This window comes from Aulostomus chinensis, chromosome 9 (assembly GCF_037954235.1).
Source record: "Aulostomus chinensis isolate RoL2024-O1b breed Wild chromosome 9, RoL_Achi_v1.0, whole genome shotgun sequence".
In the NCBI taxonomy this organism is placed as follows: Eukaryota; Metazoa; Chordata; class Actinopteri; order Syngnathiformes; family Aulostomidae; genus Aulostomus; species Aulostomus chinensis.
In genome coordinates this window covers 3,056,400-3,073,339 of record NC_141328.1, presented here as the reverse complement: position 1 = coordinate 3,073,339, position 16,940 = coordinate 3,056,400, and the positions used below count along the sequence as shown (strand labels likewise).

At 46.2% G+C, this 16,940-nt stretch overlaps 1 protein-coding gene across 7 annotated transcripts in view; it reads right to left on the bottom strand.

Moving 5' to 3' along the window:
* lama5 (laminin, alpha 5) overlaps window positions 1–16,940 on the bottom strand; it is a 118,011-nt gene that overhangs the window by 64,356 nt on the left and 36,715 nt on the right. For 4 of the 7 annotated variants that reach the window (XR_015117825.1, XM_086213102.1, XM_086213103.1 and 1 more), the window contains exons 3-12: window positions 15,533–15,650; window positions 13,076–13,194; window positions 12,445–12,615; window positions 11,452–11,549; window positions 5,584–5,699; window positions 1,914–2,032; window positions 1,744–1,834; window positions 1,229–1,363; window positions 1,050–1,112; window positions 340–480 (exon numbers count right to left, since the gene is read on the bottom strand). Coding sequence is in view for 6 of the 7 variants with exons in the window: in XM_086213102.1 (XP_086069228.1) it covers window positions 340–480; window positions 1,050–1,112; window positions 1,229–1,363; window positions 1,744–1,834; window positions 1,914–2,032; window positions 5,584–5,699; window positions 11,452–11,549; window positions 12,445–12,615; window positions 13,076–13,194; window positions 15,533–15,650 (1,171 nt within the window). In the remaining variant the exon portion in view is untranslated. The remainder of the gene's footprint in view (window positions 1–339; window positions 481–1,049; window positions 1,113–1,228; window positions 1,364–1,743; window positions 1,835–1,913; window positions 2,033–5,583; window positions 5,700–11,451; window positions 11,550–12,444; window positions 12,616–13,075; window positions 13,195–15,532; window positions 15,651–16,940) is intronic. The other 3 variants (XM_086213104.1, XM_086213105.1, XM_086213107.1) reach the window with 1 other exon arrangement.

Below are 16,940 nucleotides of genomic sequence, written 5' to 3'. Positions count from 1 at the left end.
ACCCTGTCTTTCTCTTTGACTCTGTCTCTTTGTCCCTCTCTTTGTCTCTTTGTCTTTGTCTCGCTCTTTGACTCTGTCTCTCTCTTTGACTGTCTCTCTTTGTCTCTCTATTTGACTGTGTGTCTCTCTAAGTCTCTGTCTCTCTCTCCCTCTCTCTCTCTCTGCACCAAAACGAAAACTACTTTGTGTTATTTTTAGAATTTCTCTGGCAAATTCAACGACAGATTTGAGGACTAGACTTCAGTTCAGTAAACTGTTTTGAGTCTCATTTCCCATCGTCATCCTGCCTTCTTTACTCAACATGGTCAGCCAGTGTGTGTTTGTCTCGCTGTCTCTCACCCTGACAGTTGAGCCCATAGAAACCAGGAGCACAGGTGTCACAGTGGTCGCCAGTGAACCCGGGTTTGCAGACACAGGTTCGAGTCCGGGGGTCGGGCCTGCAGGAGTTGTCCACCGTTCCAGCAGCACTGCACTCACAGTCTGGAGACAGAATGAGACATGTTTCCTGGACTGACAGGTCAGAAGTGTGGCTGCTGCTCTTCTCTACGATGAGAACGTTGTTCTCATCACAAACAATCCTCCCTGCCGTGAACACAAGAGGCCGATAGGAGCAGGTGCTCACGGTTCTGCTCGCATTCCGCATACGTTCACAGTGTTTCTCTCCCACAACAACTGACCTGAAACAAAAACACTCAGCGGGTGTTCTGTGTTCCTGTCATTTTTCCACAGCATCTGATTTCTTTGTCAACACCTCCATCGTGTGTTTTCAAAAAGTCTGAGTGGCCAGAACAGAATGTTGGTATTGCACGGTTATCCTGAACCAAGCCTGCAGACACTGGATATCAACATATCTAGATTTCTACTTGACTCCGGTCTGGGACGTCTGCGTTCCTCTGAGAGGCAGAGAGAGCAGCAGCATCAGCACAGACCTGGACTAACAACGCTTCAGTTACTCTTCCATGATAGAAGAGGAGCATTTAAACCTTCAAACTGCCTAAACAACATGACCTCTCTCAAAACCCAACACAATAACTGACGTAAAGTCTTACTGATGATCTCTCCCGCTGGTTTGGCCTCTCCGTTGTTGCTGCTGGGATACGTGGGGATGGCTGCTGGAGAAAGAGAGAGAACACAGACCTGTGAGACACACATCCAGTGGTTTCACCTGCGTGCGTTTTTTTCATCTTTTCATGAAAATATGAAACCGGTTAATTTTCTGTAAACTCACGATAGCAGTCTGGGAAGTTGATGAAGCCGCTGGCGCAGGAGTCACAGTTCTCCCCGGAGTAGTTTGGTTTGCAGAAGCAGCGACCGGTCAGATCCTCACAGGTGCCATCGGTAAACTCTGACTGACAGTCACAGGCTGCAAGGATGAAGAGGAAGGTCGAGAGAGGAAGATAAAGGAGTAGGAGAAACGTGCAGTGGGAAAAAAACACATGAGATAACGATATATAAAGATTATAAGAACAATATCATCCGTCTGTCAGTGTCTCTTTCTCTCTCTTGCTCTCCTTCACCCCCGCTGGTCGGGGCAGGTGGCCGTCAGAGGCAGTTCTCCGACGCTGCTGTCGGGGAACTGTTGGGTCTCTTTCAACTACATGAACTTTAAGAGTGTAGTTCTAATCGACAAAAACATAACTTCTGCTGTGATTTGATGAATGAACTTGACTTCAAGTGTCAGATTTGACAAGTGAACATCCAAAAATGTTTGATGCGGTGATTTGATTGACAGGTGTCACTTACGCGAGCAGGCCAGAGGGGAGTCGATGGGGTGGTCCGGGGCCCTGTAGTGGGTGGGGATGCAGCGCTCACAGTTCACCCCAGTGGTGTGATGCTGAGAGGGAAGCGTGTCAACGATTAAATCACCAGCAACAACGGCGCGCTTCCTAGAAACGTCGGAAATCTGTGGTTACCTGACAGTTGAGGCAGACTCCGCCTCCTCGGTGGTGGCCGTGGGTGTCCAGGCTGCCTCTCTTCTGATCAACCTCGGGGTCGTAGTAGCAGTCAAAGGAGTGGCGGTGACAGTTGCACGCTGAGGCACACAACACAGACAGCGCGTGTTTTAATACACACACACAGTGTGACATCATTTCTTCATTTGTCAACATTCATCCACAACACTTCTGTCAAATACCGGCCTTTCTAGCAATTAGAGGAATGAACCGTGCACTCTTATTTTTCAGTTTTATAATACATTTGTTATGTGTGTCATGTGAGTCACCTTCTTTTTAACCATCCCCTTTGCTTCTAAAAATGACCATTATTTTGAAATGCGACAAAATGACAGGTATTGATGTAACTCTTAAGAATTTCTGTATTGAATCAAATCTACGATGTTCTCAAAAGGCTCCTCCCGACCGGGGAGACCCGCCTCACGATTTGATCGAAACAATTCGGACTGTGAACACAGTTTTTGTCATAAAGTCAAAATATATCCGCCGTCTGAACCCTGCCGAGACTCTGTGAGGTCACTTGGTGGTTTCCAAACCCTGTCAGGTGTTGATTAATCTCAGAGATTACTCTACACACTCCCAAGGATCACATAAAGTTTCCAAACCAAACAAATAGGCCAGACATGAGAGAAGGAGCTGCAGTTAACACACAACCACAAGCACTGAATCATCTCCTGAAGGGACGTTTGATGGCTGTGGGTGGACAGGAAGACCTGATGAGCCGCTGGGGAGTTTCATATCTGATCAAAGCCTGTTTGAGGTTTGCTCTGTCAGCAGGTTTTTAGATGTTCATTCAAAGAATCAAGACCAACAGTTTGAGATGAGCTTCATTAACTCGGGGTGCAGAACACTAGCCGCACAGATATCGCTGACTTCTTGAACATACTGGTATCAGGCCCATTTCAGCAAATCCCTATCAGTTTCTTCATCTTTTCCTTGCTGTTGTTTACGGTGCAGGGACAGTAAGACGATGAATTCCGGAAGCTTTGGAAACAAAGAAAAATGTTGTTCTTTGGATTCCAGCTTGTTTATGTGTCTTTACGTGGAAAAACCCTACAATCGCATAAATGTGTTGTTGCACGGATCAAATCGGTGTCAGCAAACATAGACTCAGCAAAAATCAGCGGTAAAATACCAGCCCATCAGAATTCAGAAAAATGAACCTGCCATGAATGCTAACAACTGCACACAAGCAGCCACACAGACCGGACAAGCAGCGTTCCTTATCGTTCGAGTTCGCTTGAGTTAAGATGTTTACAGTATTCGCTATCATTTTCCTTTTTTTTTTTTAAATATACATGTAGAAAATACGAGTTATCTGAAATCTTTTTTTAGGGGCTGATCTGGTATCAGATCGGTCGAGCCGTAGCGAACGCCATCTTAACTGCAAGCAAACGTGATGTATGAGGAGAAATTGTATTTGTGATCCTCTGCAGCTGCTGTCTTTGTCTTTTTGTCTCTCACACACACACACACACACACACACACCTGCAAGTCAAGATAAGTAACAGAAAGCGAATTGGCGTCTTGAGATGAACCCGAGCAGACTTTACTCTTCCTACAACCCTGATAGAGCGCTTTGTTCTTATCTGCTCCTCAGCGCCTGAGAGGTGGCGGCTGAATAAACCAGCGCTCCTTATCCGCCTGATAGTGCAGAGTGCTTTTACACTTTTGAGGCTTTTTCCTTTCTTAAAATAACACAAAAAAACAGAGGGATTTCAGAATGACGCAGCGACTGAGTCAGTCGCGTGATAAGCAAAGCAGTCGAGACCTTAAACTCTCTGCTTCTACTCGGCGTCCTGTATTTCCTGTTTTCATCAGTGACTAGATGAGCCACTAAATGTAGATTCTAAACCTGCCGTGAGGCTTTGGCAGAGTTTAGCGTTCAACTAAATTGAGATTAACCAAAACAGATTCATGTGTACTCCAATATTCTGGTATTTTTGAAGGAAATTTTCATGACATTTTAAAACTTGTAAGGCTTCATTTATTTTTTTTTAAACATTTTCCAGGCTTGGAAATGACAATTGTATCATTTCATTAGCTCTGTGGGAACGTTCCCAAAACATGAACCGATGCAAAACACGCTCACGTTTTTATCAGAAGTTATTGGAACATCAAACAGTCTTAGAAATGTTCCTTCTCATCAATCAAAACAGACCTGAACGTTCTCTTGAAGCATCATCAGAACTTGTCGGCAGCGTTAGCCTGCTAGCTGCCCGCTCCGCTTCAACGAGTGATTCACCGAGTCAGTCGTTTGAAACAGAAACGATATTCTGTGGTTCCACTTTATCAAACTGGTCTGCTTTTCTTCATCGCGCAGTGATGACGAGGGCCCCTTTCTCTTTCTCTGACCATGTTGACCTTTGCTGACCTCTTCGCCGCTGGTACAGCCATGTCGGTCCTTGTTACATGTAACTGCAGCTTTGATAACACGTCACTCTCGCGTGTAAATAATCGGTAAATGGACTGCTCACGGATATAGAACCTTGGCCATGTGACTACATTCACCCACGCACTCGTGCACGAGGGTCGAGCCAGCAACCCGCCACTGCTGGACGGCCACGCCGCCTCTGAGCCATCCGCCAAACCTCGAATCTTCAAATTCAAAGCATTTTCAGATTCATGTGCTAAACACAAGCATCAAATTCCCTCGGTGCTCACAACTCACTCCAATTAACTATTTGGAACCATTCTGAACCTTCACACCATGCGCAGGGATACATGCACATTTATGCGCTAAAATCTTCTATTTCCTTCTTTTTTCCGTAGTGTATATCCATTTACTTATGTTGTATTTTCATGTGTATACACATGTACATGTGGTGGTAACATTTCAGAGATCAACCAAGTATTTCTGCTTGTGAAAACATAAGAACGAGAAACCAAACTCAATAACCCAGGACTCCTGCAACCCCTGATTGGTTGACAAGTCATATGATACAGTATTGTGGTGGCAATAAAGAGGGCGGTACGGATTAAAACCCCCCCAAGATGCTCAGTATGACGATGGATTTATGGGTCAAAGACTCCTGAGGGTCCGAGGAGCTCCAGGCGGGATCATGAAGCCTCTGGAAGGAAGCGTTTATCCTGGACGGACTGAGAGCGGAGCAGCGCTCAGCCTCCTGGAGCTCTGAACTGGAAGTAAATCTGTTATTCGGTTGCAAAATAAATGTTTATTCACCCCATTTCAGGTGGTATGATGATACTGGATGCAGTAATTGTAATAATATTACTGAGATACTAACAGAAACACATTATATTCCTCTATCATTACCCTAAAGTTGTGTATTAATATAACACGTTCATTTGGATGAAACTTTTGTATGAGAGTCCCTCCAACAGTGTAAATATGAGAATTCTAAAAGCAGTCAGTAACTAACAGCGGAGAGAACTGCTGCTGTTACTGGCGACCACTCAGACGGCGTGGAGACGGTTGGTCATGAGTGAACGTTAGCGAGGACGCGGCAGCTTCATTAACTCCGGTCCAGCCTCCACATGAAAGACAACACATTCCTCAACAGGGATCGCTAACTACACTCACGGCAGTGTGTGTGTGTGTGTGTGTGTGTGTGTGTGTGCGCTCGCTTGTGTGTGTGTGTGTGTGTGCTTCTATGTGTGCTTTACTCACGTTCACACTCATTGGCACTGTAGGTTGTGGCTGGTTTCCATGGTAACTGGTTGTATCCGGGGCAACACTGGTCACAAGACACGCCACAGGTGTTGTGCTGGCAGTCGCACTGTAACCTGCAGAAAGTATTGAGTATGAATGAAGAAAAACACACGCACGCACGCACGCACGCACGCACGCACGCACGCACGCACGCACGCACGCACACACACACACGTCTGCACGAATCTCAGACTGCTGTGTTTTGGGTGAAACATGATTTGAGACCTGAGTCTTGCTCTCTCAGATCACCTGGCTGCTTCACACCAGCTTGGCCTCTGATTCCTGTGCTAACTTCCCAAACACGGCAGGGAGACGGACAACAAGTCCTCTAAATGGGTCAGAGGCAGACAAACACACTGGCTGGCACCAGGGGGGAGACACGTGACCACGGGTGAGGAGACCGGCCAACAACTGGGACTCCAGTGCTCTTAGTTACACATCGCACATTTTAGCCATCCGGCCTGACGCTCAACTGCCGACACCAACACCAATACTCAACCTCTTCATTGCTGTTTTTGAGGTTGTAGGTATTTTGGGCAATTAAAAAATAAATAAATAATTGAAAGAGCAACAATTAAAAAAAAAAAAAAAGCAACATATTGAGATGTGTAAATGTATTTTGACTTCACATCCAATCAGCACCACACAGGTCTTTAACTCCACGTTCATGTTGGAGCGCTGCAGCAGCACGTCTGTCAATTTAAGGAATAAATGAAACAAATCAAATGTTTGACGCTGACAGGAGCAGGTATGATCATCGGCCAAGGTAAATGCTCGCTGATAGAAAACAGGCGTCGGCTCGTGAGGGCCTTGTTTCTTGTCTCAGGTTACAGCTTCAGATTTACCACATTCAATTATCAGGTTTTGAATTTGAACATCTGCAAAACCGCAGGACAAACAGAAACCTCCATGTTGAAAGCAGCTTCCCTGGGCACTCTGATGACACTCGGAGGTCAGAAGGCTTCAAGCCCGGTGACGCTTCAGGGTCGTGCAGGTTCTGGCTCTGATAAACAAAAAACAAACACACTTTTAACTGCGTGTGTGCCAACGTTCCCTGGCTGCTGCTGATTATACGTCTATGAATTGAGTTCCAACGAGCCGATTGTGTTTCCAGCTTTCACTATCAGATCCATCCAGTCTTCAGCTCCCTGCTGCATCCTCTGACTCACGCCCTCCACATCCAACTCTCTTTCCTCCCTCACCATGGATGTCCCTCAAGCTTTTGAGGAAACAACTTTCAATGGAGGGCTTCCACCCAAATTCACTACTTCCTCCTGGTCATGTCCTGCCGTGGAGCAGCAGCTTCCTGACAGCAGCACAACTCAGAGTCCAGATGCACTGCGAGGTGAAATAATCAGGTTCATATGTGGCTGTGGCGTCCACATTCATCAGGTTTATCAGGAGGGGTGGAATTCTCCTTCACGCTGAATATTTTATTTAGGGATTGTAAAAATGGCTGACGCCTAACTCAGACGTACATTCATTTATTTGCCAGCTGCACTCTCATCCGCTTCATTTGCTGCAGTTGTGTAAATCCTGCTGTGAAACAAACAGACTAATAATTCTGCAGCGGCTGAGCGCGCGTCTGAGTCTGTCTCACGTCGACACAGACCAGACTCTCACATGTGTGTTTGGAGCAGGAATCTGTTGAGATTAAACTTAACCTGTCAGGATTAGCGGCCGACGCGTGGACTGGACTGTGTTAGTAATATCTCAGAGGCCCTACGCGTTTCTGCTTATGCTTGCATGCACAATCCAACATATTTATGCTGGTGACCTTCGCTGTACCTTGAAATCCATCTATAGCTCATCCAGAGCTTTTGTCCAGAGATGTGCTCCGCTTCCCTTACATGGCGCGGCTCACACCTGAACGCTCTCTGTGGACGATTCCCGTGACTTAAGCTCAGTTCTGATCTGCAACACTCAACTCTCTCACCTTAATGCTACTGGAATCACGTCACACACAAGCACCCGGACTCGCTTGAGCGTCGTGAATCCACCTGGAGGACCGAGAACCTTCACCTACACTGAAGTAGTCAAAGCCTTTTAACTGAAAGGAAAAGTGACTGACGAGGAGAGAAGCCCAAGCCAGGGATCATCGTACGCTGGTGACAAAGACCCGGTGGAGGCGGCCTGTTAACTACGCCTTAGAACGTCAGTTTGGCCTCGTTTTTATTGAACAAAGTACGCAGCATGAATGTTCTCATGAATAAAGAGCTCACTTTTATGTCCTCTAAATGGCCGAATTAGCTTTCAAGATAGGTGAAGCGAAAATGGCTGGAAAAGTGCACATTTTGAGAAGATTTTTTTTGTAAAAGGATTTTTTTTTTTTTTTTTAAAGGTGCTTGATTGGAAAAAGAAGACAAATGCAGATTACTTTAACGTACACATGCAGGAATATTGTGTTTTTGTCAGCTTGGTTATAATCACAACATTTGGTTTCACTCTGCAGCATCACCTCCAGTTCACGGGTGAGCACGCATCTGGGTTACTCATTAGCACAGCAAAGGGTGTGTGTGTGTGTGTGTGTGTGTGTGTGTGTGTGTGTGTGTGTGTGTGAATTCCAAGAGCTGGTACAATAACAGAGGAAGATGGAGACGTTTATGATTCTGTGTTCTTTGGCAGGCAGAAAATAAATTCTCACTCCAGTAAATGTTAGAGGTGACAGAGAGCTAATATGCTGAAAGTTCTGGTTCTCTGCTGTAACATTAAACCAAGATGTAGAGTTAATGAGATAATGGTTGATCAACAGGGGGCTTTTCAGAGACTCGTGCCAATATTTTAGGCGGCAGGAAGGCCAACAAGGCATGTTCCTATTCAAAGGAGCATTCCAGCACTTCGGGAACTGCACCCCAGAGCTGTGAGCTGAAGTCACAACGGAACCTTGGAGGTGCAGCATCTCATACCTGAGCCCAGTCTGGACAGCAGAGAGGAGCACATCACAATGTTTCAAATTATCTGATCATGAAGGTCAGGCACTGACCACCTCATATTCATGCAGGTGAGAGTACTTGGTGACTTTTGATGAATGAATGCTAACATTTCCCATCCACGAGCGTTCATTGCGCTAAGCTAAATACAGCACAGAGGAGAGAGGGGTCTGGAGACGACTGACCATAAAAGCATTGGTGGCTTCATTTAATTGACTGACAGTTAACCAAAAGAAAGAACTCCGATTGATGAATACCATCCGCTGAAGGAGTAAAAGACATGTATATATCCAGGACATAAATACTTGTACTCATCGGTCCGAACTGACAAACATTCAGTTCTTCCAGTCCCACAAATACTGAGTGAGGCAAGAAGACGCGAGGGAGAGTAGGAAAAGAGCGAGGTGCTGGAGGACTTAATTTCCCTCCTGACATCGACTCAGAATAATCGAAAGTCCAGACATTCTTCTCTTCGCTGCTAACATGGTGTTGAGGGACTGAGCTTTATGGGGAATATATTACAGCTGTTACAGCTGTGTGGCTTTAGCACAGACGAGACTGAACCTCAGGAGATAGACAACATTTCATTTGTGACTCATCAGTGTTTTTCTCACATCAAACACGAATGGAAAAAAAAAAAAGAAATCGCTGCAGCCTTTCAGGTTTATTCAGTTGTGATGATTGGATATGTGAAGCCAGTATTGAGCGATTTTAGACAAAGGGAAAGGGCAGAGATGTAGATTTATCTCCTGCTGCAATTATAAAACGTTTCCCTTAATAAACAGTGGTTGGGAATAATCTCCACTGAGTCATTGAGACATTTACACTCACAGTACGCAGGTCGACTGACGGGAACCCGGGACCAGGAATTCAAATAAATCCCCTCCTGACCTCATCGAGCGCTCGGAGATTCGCTGGGTGGTTTGTGTCAGAGCAAAGGAATGTGGAGCGGTGAGCTTTAGCTTGATTTGAGCACTCGCATCAACACTGGATTGGATGACATCTGGCAGGTGTGTTGGAGGCCACAGCAGATGTGTGTTTAAAGGCAGCAGGTGACTCAACACCCTGACCTGCAGCTGCACCGCGAGACACACTCAGGTTGCAGGTTTGAGGGCCTCAAAACACAGATTCATGGAGTAGAAACACTGAGGGGTGGTCAGATGATCCCCTGCATCACCCCCCCTCAAGTGTGTGTGTGTGTGTGTGTGTGTGGGGGGGGGGGGGGGGTCAAAAGTTATAATACTAGCAGTACAGGTAGTATATTAGTTGCAGTATTCCACGCCCCCCCCCAAACGCTGTCTTACCTCCCGACGTCCCACATCAGTCAAGTGCATCAGCATGGAAAGAGCTGCAGCAGCTTTCCAGGAAAGAAGATACCTTCAACAAGTCGGTGCGAGTGTGCTCATGCATGCAGGTTTTCTCTGTGTGTGGTTGGCACGTGTGTGCGGTTGGCGTGTGTGTGTGTGTGTGTGTGTGTGTGTGCGTGCGCGTCTGCAGGCACATGCAAACGGACATCATACAAATGTTTATAAGCAGATGTTTGATATCTTTGTGTGGCTCATGATGAATTTGACAGTGTAATGACGGCTGCGTTTGCCTGCAGTGAGACACACACGCAAATTACATTTGAACTGCATCATGTACACGAACGCACACACATGGAGCGCACACGCACACGCACATGCACACACACACACACACACACACAGTATAGTTCATCCAAACGTGCATGAACACGCTCAATCCTGTTTATCTGCCTTAACAATAAAAGAGTACAGGAGGAACAGGAAGTTTATCTGAATCCAGGTTGTAATCCATCTTCCCCCGGAGAGATGAGGTCAGTCTCCCATGACTGAGGGAAACAATCCCATCAGCCTCCTCGGCTGCTTTATCGACTAGTGGACTTCAACGCACGAGACTGTGGACCAAGTTAACTCCCAGTCAAATGTATTCAGCTCAGAACCCCTGAGTGTCCACAGAGAGAAAAAACCCATATCACGACAAAACTGTTTCCACTATTTGGTTATTTTGAGGCCACAAGTTATTACTTGTTCCCTACTTAATACATTTATGACCAGAAAATATCACCTGATTCCAGAATCTGATCAATGTGAGGGGACAAGGTAAATCTAACAAGGATGGATTAAATACATAGAGGGAAAAATACATCCCCTGGTCTCTAAATAACTAAATTGAGGGAACAAGTTATATCTTGAGGCCACAAGTAATGTATTTTTTCTCTCCACGACTTCTCCAGGCCTCTGTAATTCTGATTTTTTCACGGAGAAAATCAGCGGGGGTTTTTTTGCACTTCCACGCCAGAACCCTTCAGCCGCCTTTCCTCTCACCCTTGAACCGCAAAGATCTTCTGACTGCTGATGAGATGTTTTACTTAATTTCAGGTGTCAAGTTGGTACTCGAGCGTGTCTTTGTTTCTTGCTGGCTCGCTGCTTGAGATCTGACACTGATGGCATAATTTTGATTTGTGACTCGTCTCTGACGACATGAAACGAGGTCTGAGAAGGGTCTCCTGGGAGAGAAAGGTTAGGTTTTAAAATGAGAATATCAGGTTTCGTCATGTGTTCAAGGAACAGTTCACTGCCTGGTAAAGACAGAGAGGACTGGCACCGAGTGAAACCACAATCCTCGGATCAGTTGTCGCTCGAGGATATGAGTTCTGCAAAGGTGTTTTTTTTTTTAAGAGTTGAATGTGCGTTTAAATGTGTGTGTGTGTGAGAGAGAGAGAGCGAGAGAGATCAGGTAGACGTGTCTGAGTCACTACACTAAATCATTTCTAGCAACTCGGGTGTTCACTTGAGGACAAACCTCATAACAACAGTGTAGCGGTGAATTACGACAATCACGTCTGACGCTCTCATGTTTGGGCGGTCCTTACTTGTAGGGGTCGTTGGGGTCATGGGCATTGCAGGCCTCAGCGTGACCGTTGCACACACACCGCCCCCCGATGCTGATGTCTTTGATACTGTAGTAATACTGCAGGAAAAACACACAATACACACTTAAACACAACTTTTGAATCCATTTTTACACCGTAGATTTCTTAAAATGATGTTGCCTTCCTGCTGGCTGAGGAGAGTGACATCACCCTCGTTATGCCTCAAGCAAATCGGGTCACTGCAGTCAATAATCATGCTTATTAATCAGAACAGCACAACTGACCGCGTCCCATATAGTTTTTCCCTGGTCGTCCAATGACATGTTGGTCCCGATGTCTAAAATGACAGAATCGCCATAGAAACGAGTGGCCGGTTGGCTTCTTGTAACCCGGCTGCACGCCGCTGATGTAACGCCCAGCACCCATCCGTGTATTTCAGGCATCACGCTGTATTCAGACCACATTGGCCACTGGGGTACTGTAGCAGCCCCGAGTCAACTGTCTGGGAAGGGAACCTGATGTGACACTGCAGCAGCCAATCAGATGCACCTGAGACCAGACTGGAACACGCCCTCCGCTGTTCTGGTTTGTGTGTATTTGTTGATGGTAAAGAATCTTCTTCCTCTCATTTCATGGCGAACAGCAGATAACAAACAGACCAGGTAGACACGCCCCCACAACGGCGCAGCGCCTGACAGTGTTTGAAACTGGCTTTAATTACAGATCCAGCAGAGGATTAGCTTAGCTTGGAACAGCAGGAAGATAGAGCTGCGAGTAGAGCCCTTTCATGCCGACCTCGTTTGATCCGAACCCTGAAATTACAGGTGTGGCACCTCCAAGGGTCGAGGTCTCAATTCACACACGACTGGGTTTCTCCCGAATCAGCCTACAATCAGCCTATTTTTAGAAAACGAAAAACAAACTCTCCAAACCAGCTGAACCTCAAGAGGGAAAATCTCCCCTTCAGTCACCGGAACATCACGGGTGTCTCACCCTGCGGGTGACGGTGGGATCACGAAGGGCCTTTCCCATCAGGTGACCCAGGAGCGTGTTGGTTCTCAGGAAGCGGAGCCTGATGTTGGTGGCCTTGGTGAACTCCCTCAGCACCGGCGAGTAGGAGAAGTTCATCGCTCCAGGACGCCCATTCACCAGCGACACCACAATCTGAGACAGGTGAGCAGGAGGAAGGTGTAACACAAAAGTGAGGAAATATAAATACCAAACGATAACAAAACAAACTGTCAAACCAAGGTTGAATGGAATTTTTTGTTTCAACAAGGAAACAAATGTTGACTGTGTATCTGCTGCACGCACACGCACACGTACACACACACACACACACACACACACACACACACTGATGGCTCATGAGCTGCAGCCTCAAATCCTGACCAATGAACTGATTTTTCAGTGAATATCAAACTGTATTTCAGTTAGGAAAACCCACCCCTGGACTGTCTGACACGTCCCTGAGAACACCTGCAAATGTTGGATTATTAGGCTTCATATCTTCAGCTGATTTAAGGTATTTTTGGAGTGTTAAAAAAAACAACAATAACCCTGTCCCTAAAATCGTGCTACGACGCCAAAACCCTGATATTAACAAATGTATTTCTCGACTTACCTCTCCGTTCTCCAGTGGAACGATACGAGAGTATTCTGTTGTACAAATGATGTCACTGTCATAGTTGATCCTCTCGATGGTCCTCTGCCCAAAACGCTCAATACAGTCTCTCTTTGAGGCTACACACACACACACACACAGAGAAAGGGGGTAGAAAAGAAAAGCTTATAATCAGTGACAAGCATACATTTGCAAGCGTGTGAACTTCCCCTCATGCAGAAACCATCCTGTGGCGTTTTTAACGATGTGTCTCAGCATGATAATTAGAGGAGGGTCTGGCCTGGTCCAGGTCTACCAGGTCTATGTTTTACACTCCTCCCCAAGTACACCTCAGCTGGAACCTCGCAAGAGCTTGAAATGAGACTCCATCTGCTCTGAACCAGCCTGACCCAGACTTTGCAATTCATAAGCGTGAATCATCATGTAAAGTGGTGACTCTGAGTTCTGGAAACGCAAAAATAAATTAAAAAACAAACGAGCGTTTTATTACTACAATCATTCATTTGTTGAGGAATATTTATGAAAAAGATGTGCTTCTCTCTGTGTTGTTTTTCAGGTTCTTTAGAGATGAAGTTGAGCTGAGGATGCGACGGCGTGTTCTCGTCGCCGCTAGCAGCGCGTGAAGGATAATGTTTGATAGATATGAAGTGTGTTTGAGGCACTGGCCCGTTTCACTCCTGCAGCTGTTTCACTTCATCTAACGTTTGTCCTTGTGACGACAGGACAAAAGGGGAAAAGGGAACTAGGATTTTGTAATGTTGTGTGTGTGTGTGTGTGTGTGTGTGTGTGTGTGTGTGTGTGTGTGTGTGTGTGTTTGTCTGAGGTAACAGCTGCTGCAGGTTAAACTAAAACTGTCAAATAGCTGAGAGATTTACAGCTTTGAGGGCTAACACTAATTTAGTCTGCTGTATACACGCGCGCGCGCACACACACACACCTGACTATGAAATACTGTGGATTTCTGTAACTCTTTCATGTTGCAGAGGTCATATCCATCATCTCTCTGCTGTTTATTAGACTGGGGAAGACCTGCCTGGTAATTATTTGGACCGAACACTCATTCTATTAATTACGACGCTATTAGAGGGTAATTGGTGATTGCAGGTCTTCAGCCCAGACTTGCTGCCTCTGCTCCTGCACCTTTGCAGCAGTTCAGCTCCAGTTAGTAGGACGAAGGTCACCTGCTGGCCGCCAGCAGCCTGAGGCTTTTCATTTGTCGTGAGCTGCTTTAGGCCAAGAAAGTTTACCTAGTTAGTTATTTATTGCCTTCAATATAACAGGGTTTCCTTTTATAACTTATTCATAGCTTGAAGGCAGAATATATATTTCTCTCGAAAAGTGTGTTTTGCCTTTCCAAGTTCTCACAAGTGTCTTCTGCTCCTGAAGATTTTTTTTCTCAGCTTGCATGACTTCTTTGTGACTGTGGAATCCAGAAAGAGCCGGCCATGTACATTTAGCTTGAAGCTAACGGTGACTGACGGCTAACGGCAAAAGTGCAAACAGCCTCAGTTTACGAACGCTCGTGCGAAATCGTCAAGTCTAACCAACCTCTTCTTGATCCAGCCGTCTGCCCAGTAATCCACAAACACACACACGTTTGAGATCAAACAAACCATGAAACTTCCAGTGGCCGACATTCTTCTTCAGATGTATCGCTGTTCCATGCAGTCAGATGTTTTAAGATGACATCTAAAAATGGATTCCGATTTCTCAAACTGGACGAGTTTGATGCTCATGGCCAATTTTGAGTCGTGAGAAGTTTGAGAACCGAGTCTGGCAAATGTAGTTCATACATAGGCGCATGAGCGCACGTGCACCTGCACGCCACCATAGGCTCTCGCTTGGAGGGGGGAGGGGTGAGGCGGGGTGGTCTTCAACTTGGCCACTAGATGGCGCTTGATCCTACACACCGGAACTTTAAACGAGCAGACGTTTGAGAACAGCCTGACATCATGCCGGGGTAAGACATCCGGTGAGGTTCACTGACCTTGTGTTTCAGAATGATGGGGCAAGACATCCCTCAGACGCTCAATCATCCACCGCTCTGATCTTTGACAGCTGGTGCAGCTTTCAATAAGCCACCTCATTAAAATACTCTTCTCTCCAAGACACTCCAACTTTGTCTCTTTTACTCAGGTGAGCATCAAGCAGCGACCTGTTGGCTGACATGCCTGGAATTCCCCTCCAGCTTTCTTAAGCTGACAGCTGCCGTAACCAATCAGCTGGCAGCTCTGTGACGCAATGGCCTCCCTCACCAGCCAACCAGCCGCCTGCCCTCAGGGCTGCTTTTAACTCCCAGATTAGAGGGAGAATTAAATCCAACCCTGAGGGAGGTTGGGAAAGCATGAAGTGATGGCGATGGAATCCGACTTGATTCGGTCCTAATATCGAAACATCTGGACTGCACTACGTATGAGTTATGTAGGTGAATATAAATGTGTGTGGATGAATACTCACAAGCAAAGTACTGCCAGGGTTGGTAGTTTTGTCCGAAGTCGACGGACCGCTCTAGAACCCAGAGGTCCGGACGTGGAGAGTTGGCGAATTTTATCAGCACATAGGCCACATGGAAGAGCTGCAGAGACACAGAGAGATGAATCCTTTCACGAGCAAATTCAAACGCTTGTTTCTGAGCTCCAGACTTTATCAGTGCAGGCTTGCAGCGAGCACAATAACGGACTGCTTTCACATTAACTGTAATCTGTTATGGAGGAACCTCGGTTTTTTTGAGCCCTGACCATATTTCTTTTAACTGGTATGCAGGCAGCTCTGCCCTTAATGTCTCAAAACCCAAAGATATTGTTATCATGCAGCTGCAAGTTTGCCAATTCTGACAATTACGAAAAAACAAACGCAAACTCTGGCTTTATTAGAATGTTTTTTTTAATCCTTCACTCCCAGAGTGTACATGGCCAAATTATCCTATTACCTTTCTGGTTTGGCTCTGCTCCCTCCAGGGCTCTGGGGAGGACGACCACTATTCGGGGCAATCGCGTTCTTCCCCGGACTTTCCCTCCCTTCTGACCAACAGGGCGAGGCACCGGTGCAATGACCAGGAAAAGTAGCCTCACCTGATTTCTTGGTAAAGTTACTGTCCCTCGCATCGAGCCGAACAGCTGACCCGGGACGCTTTCTTCCCCTGAAGAGACGTCACCTCAACCCTAACCACAGCATGTCTGATCCCTGATGTTGAGTTACATGTTACACGTCAAAACGCTGATTCCTGCCACTAATGATTTCCAGATGTTCGTCTCTGAGGGTTTTTGTAGACTCTCGTCAGCCCTTCCTGAAGGGCCCTGAAGCTGGTTGGACGGCGATGACAAGCTCTCTCACGGGTAGAGCGAGAAGGAACGAGACTTCGGCTGCACTGTTTTGTCTGTACGGTCTCAAAATTCTTCCCCAGATGCAGCTGAAGACACAGAAATCACAACATGACGTATTCAGTAACGATAATAACGATAATTTGGCAGTAACAGCCAGCTGATAGCAATCATTCAATTATCTTCTTGGGTTGTGTGCTTTATATTTCCTGCTACAAAAATGCTCGTGATGCACGTCAAGTCCTCACACCACTGACACTCGATAGTAGGAGACCAAGCTGTGGTTGAGGTCACGAGGCATGACAACCGCCCACCTCCTGTGGAAGTGTTCTAAATGTCCCCAGAACGACATTCACGATTCATTCATTCATTATTCATTTGAACGTGTAACTCATATAAAACTCTACATTTCTGAAAACCAGCAACGACACAATAAGAGTGTTGCGAGAGCTCGCAGGTGTGTTGCTGAGACAAGCAAAAGTGCACCAAAGTTGTTTTTTTCCCGATTGGCCTGTTGCGGAGTCGTTTTAGTGTCAAAATTGTGA